Source organism: Aphanomyces astaci, assembly GCF_000520075.1.
Source record: "Aphanomyces astaci strain APO3 unplaced genomic scaffold supercont1.44, whole genome shotgun sequence".
Taxonomy (NCBI): Eukaryota; Oomycota; class Saprolegniomycetes; order Saprolegniales; family Verrucalvaceae; genus Aphanomyces; species Aphanomyces astaci.
The window spans coordinates 108,391-112,799 of NW_009798307.1; the positions used below are offsets into that span (position 1 = coordinate 108,391).

Below are 4,409 nucleotides of genomic sequence, written 5' to 3' on the forward strand. Positions count from 1 at the left end.
ACGTCGCAAGGCCCAGCCAGCGACGAAGATCCTTGACGGAGGAGGGGATAGGCCACTCCGAAATGGCCTTAATCTTTTTGGGATCAGCCCAACATCCGTTCACCCCCACTAAATCGCCCAAGACTGGGATTTCGTCAACGCCAAACATACATTGAGCAAGGTTGGCATAGTGTCCGTTGGCACTGAGGACTTCAAGCACTTTGCGGAGGTGGCCGCGGTGAACGTCAAGATCGGATTGCGTGGAGGATGCGCAACTGTGAACATAAATGTCGTCGAAGTACGACGGTGCGAAGTCGCGAAACGCGCGGAACTTCGCGGTAACCATACGATTGAACGTCACCGGGGCGTTGGATAGACCCTGTGGCATGACCAGCCACTCCCATAACATGCCACTCGGCGTAAAAACCGCCGTTTTTGGGACGTCGCATAGACGCATCAAGATCTGGTAAAGCCATTGCGAAGGTCGATGGTGGAGAAAATGGTAGATCGACCCATGCCGTCGATAATAACGTCTTTGCGAGAAATTGGCGTCTGAGTCGGAATCGTGGCTGCGTTCAGTTTGTTAAAGGCGTGTACAATACGCCATTTCCCACCGGGCTTCTTCACGCAGAAGGTCGGGCTGCTGTGAGGGGAAATGCTCTCGCGGACGTGACCCGCCGCCTTGCGGGTCGCAAAGAATGCGTCGATGGCATCGACTTGGTCGCGAGGAAGCGGCCATTGCCGCGTTACACAATACTTTGCGCCTGGCACGAGGTCAATCTCGTGTTGAATGCCCTTGTCAACCGGGAGGCGACACGGTACCTCGTCGGGGAAGACGTCCTCAAATTCTTGGAGGAGGTCGAAATAGGGGTTGGATCGTAGGGAGTCCCACGTCTGGGACTTCAAAGGAGCCGCGAGGACCGAGTCATCAGCGGTGGAGGTCGAAAAGAGATCCATCTCTTCTTCGACTGTGATCATCGCCAAGGCGGCGATATCGTGGGCGCGGAGAGATTCCACGAGCGAGTGGAAGCTCATCTCTGGCAGTGCCAGGATCTCGGAAGACGTCCGAGGGAGTTCGTGCAAGTTACACGTTTCTTCGATAAACGTGGTTGCCAAGATCGAGGCAACTATCGGGGGCGATAACGTAGCCTCACCGATAACAACAGAGGGCGACTCTGTTGGGGGCACGAAAAGGGTGTTGTGCAGCTCCGTGGTTAGGTCCGTTGGAGCCGCAGGCGCTGGGGCCAATGAGCGCACTGCGGGGCTAGAAGAGGCGAGATCATTACTCATCGCCTCTAGGGGAGGACCAAGTGGTTTGGTGGTGGACGGGGGAAGGCGATCGGCAGCCCGCCGATGAATCCAAGGTTGGCTCGCGTTGAGCCAAGTAACCTTGTGCACGGATTTGGCCTTCCAGTCGATCCATGGCTGGTGGGACTCCAGCCAGGACATCCCGATGATGAGATCCCATCTCTCATCGAGGTCGATAACATAGAACGGTTCGGTCGAGTCGAAACCGTCGAAGGTGATGGAAACGTCGACGATTATGCGTGGTTGAGACGCAGTGTGGCCGTCGGCCATCTTGACGCGAACTCTGTCGGAGGGATCCGAAGAGGGTAAGCGGTTGAAGCGACAGAGAGTGGAGCGGCTGGCGTAGTTGTTCGACGCCCAACAATCGATTAAAGCAGAGAGCCTGGCCGAGAAGCCAGGCACGACAAGTTCCAAACAAATCATCTTGTTGGGTTGGAGCCCAAGACGACACAGAAGAAGGTCTGTGTCCGAGGCTAGGTCCTTAGAGTGTGTCAGCGCGCCACACACCTCCAAAGGACCTAGGGCGTCCCCAGTAGTTCGCCTCGCGCCTACTGGGAGCGACCGTTTCCCGCCGCACTCGAGCTCGGAGCGGGGCGGAATGGTGGGCGTGAGCCACCATGGCGTTCACAATTGAAGCAGTTAGGTGGACCGCTCGAAGGGCGACGCGAAGGGGTATCGGGCGCGGTACGGGAGGAACCGTGCGAGGGTGGGGCGGTTGATGCTACAACGGCGAGGGGTCGGGCATGGGCGGGAGAAATGTCCCGGGCGACCGCAATTGAAACACGTGCGGTCGTCTGATGCCTGGGCCAGCATGGAGACATCCATGTCTGAGGACGCCGCGCGTGCGTGCGCGAAGGAGGAGCAAAATGTTTCCGAAAGCGCGATTCGGACGGCTTCTTCAAAGGTGTCCGGGTAGGCGCGAAACAACTGTGTGCGCGCCGGGCCTTGATTGAGACCGTCCATGAAAACGGTCTCCCGTAGGGATTCCGGGAGTGACTCTTCATCGTTAATGTTCGCAGCCAGGAAGCGAAGATCGTGGATGAATTCCTGAAGGGAGCGTTTCCCTTGCTTGCAAGCCAGATATTGCGAGCGATACCGAAAATCGCTGTTGGGTGGCAGGAACATCGCCTTGAGTTCGGTCTCGAAGACCGCGAAATATGGGAAGCAGTGGCGGTCCGTCAAGCGTTTGGAGAACGCCATATCCTCCGCACGACCCTTCAAATGCGACATCGCGAAAGCTATGCGGGTGGCATCATCGGAGATACGCTGAGCGTCAGCAGCAGTGCTGACTTGTAAAAGCCAGCGGAGGAGTTTGACCGACTCCGCTCCGCCGAATTTGGCCACATCCAGCTTGATCGACTTCAGGCGAGAAGTCGATGGTGTTTCTGACTCTGAAGCGCGCGTGAGGCGCACGATCTCGTCGTAGGCGATTCGCAGAGAATCTTGGAGGGTTCGACCATGGAATGTCATGGTAGAGCCTTGGTCTTCGAGAGTCGCGATTTTCTCGCGAGCGATGCGAAGAGAGTTTTCAAGGTTTCGCCCGTGCGAAGACATCTAAGCGACTTGTTCTTCCAATGCCTTCTGGGCAGCCGTAGCTTCGGCAACCGAGAGATCAATCGTGCTACCGATGCCTTCCACAAGGCGAGTTTGGTTATCGGCAGTCATCCCGCCAAGGAGTAGCGCGGTATCGTTGTCGGCAAAACCGCGAGGCAAAAGGGCGAGGACCGCCTGGTGGGCTGCAGTGTTGGTGGAGGACATAATGTTGGTCGACTGGACGAACGTGGAGTGCTACCAGGTGTGAGCGTGCGCAGAGGAAGACGCAGGAGATGGTAGAATCGAGAATGAATTGATAGCGTTAAGACTACTACGCTATCACTAAGCTACGCGCAACCAACCATTGGTGTATCGTCGGGGGAACACCTTGTTAGAGCAAGATGACTTGTTGGTGCACGAAGATACACCTTGGACTGAAGAGACACCTTGGACTGAAGAGGTGTCGACTAGTCATCCGGTTAATAACCGGATGATGGGCACGGTTACAGCTCGTGTACTTCTGTGCTTACGCTTGGACCTGGGTGTGCGGCGGCCACATCTTGCGGCCCATTTCTCTGGTGCCCAAGCACATCATTCTTTATATGAAGCTTTGTATTTAAGTAATAGACACTTTGGATTGGACAAAACATGCTGAAAAATGTCCAATCCGTGTGCATGAAAATGAGGGAAACACGACGGGTCAAAACACAACAAAATACCCATTAGCCAATCACGTGGTAGGAGAAAGCACGACTGACACACGATCAAATTTTGATAAATCATCGACATTTCGATTTTTCGTCGAGTTTTGGGTTAAAATAACGACGGTACTTTGAAGAGGCCCTTAGGCCTGACACAATGCTACCCGTTGTTACCTGAAGTACCCTTTACCAGAGGGTAAAAGGTAATTTACCTTACCTTTGCCGAAGCCCACTTGTGACTACTGTACAGTATGACTGTGATTAAGCATGAACAAGTTTGCTTTCAATTAGCGATAAACACGTGTCTGTTGTAGTTTACAACAGACACTGGAACCACTTGAGCGGTTTGCGATTGTCCCCCCACCAGCCATCACCCGTGCGGAAGGACAAGTCGGCATGGTTAAATGGCCCTACATAGTGCTGGCTCGAAGTCCCTCCAAAATCGTTGGTGTTCAGTCCCACGGAGCAGCTGTTGAAATCCACGAGGCCATCGCTGGCACTGGCATGCTTCGCCATTTTGTCCACAAGGGCCAACGGCTCCGAATAGATCGACTTCAGACCAAAGCCACTCACGCCACAAGCTGCATGCGACACATACTCGCGTCTGGCCCATTGGCCTGCAACAAACGCGGCTTGCTTGTCACGGTTCACGGTTGATTGATGCCGCAGGGAAAGGTACGCGTGAGCGGGAGGACAGTAGCCGGCCCACGACAGCGGCACTTTGAGGATATTGCTCCAGCCTCCGTCGCGACATTGCTGTTGCAAGAGGTTCACGGCTTGGCTGCCTTGTTGGGGGGACGCCAGCGACACCCACGTCACGTCGTTCGAGAACGTACACACGTTGGATGCGATTGCCCCGGAGGCAATGACGTTGCCCATCGAGTGGGT

The 4,409-nt window shown here is 55.2% G+C and overlaps 2 protein-coding genes across 2 annotated transcripts; both read right to left on the minus strand.

Annotated features, from left to right (window-relative positions):
• Positions 1-1,926: 1,926 nt before the first annotated feature.
• On the minus strand, positions 1,927-2,757 carry H257_12938 (hypothetical protein; the record flags this gene model as incomplete). The annotated part of the gene is made up of 1 exon (XM_009840339.1): positions 1,927-2,757. The coding sequence occupies one exon, from the start codon at positions 2,755-2,757 to the stop codon at positions 1,927-1,929; it is 831 nt and encodes a 276-aa protein (XP_009838641.1).
• Positions 2,758-3,836: 1,079 nt separating this feature from the next.
• H257_12939 (hypothetical protein) lies at positions 3,837-4,400 on the minus strand (the record flags this gene model as incomplete). Its single annotated transcript, XM_009840340.1, has 1 exon — positions 3,837-4,400. One exon carries the CDS (start codon positions 4,398-4,400, stop codon positions 3,837-3,839), a length of 564 nt encoding a protein of 187 aa, XP_009838642.1.
• Between the last annotated feature and the right edge of the window lie 9 nt (positions 4,401-4,409).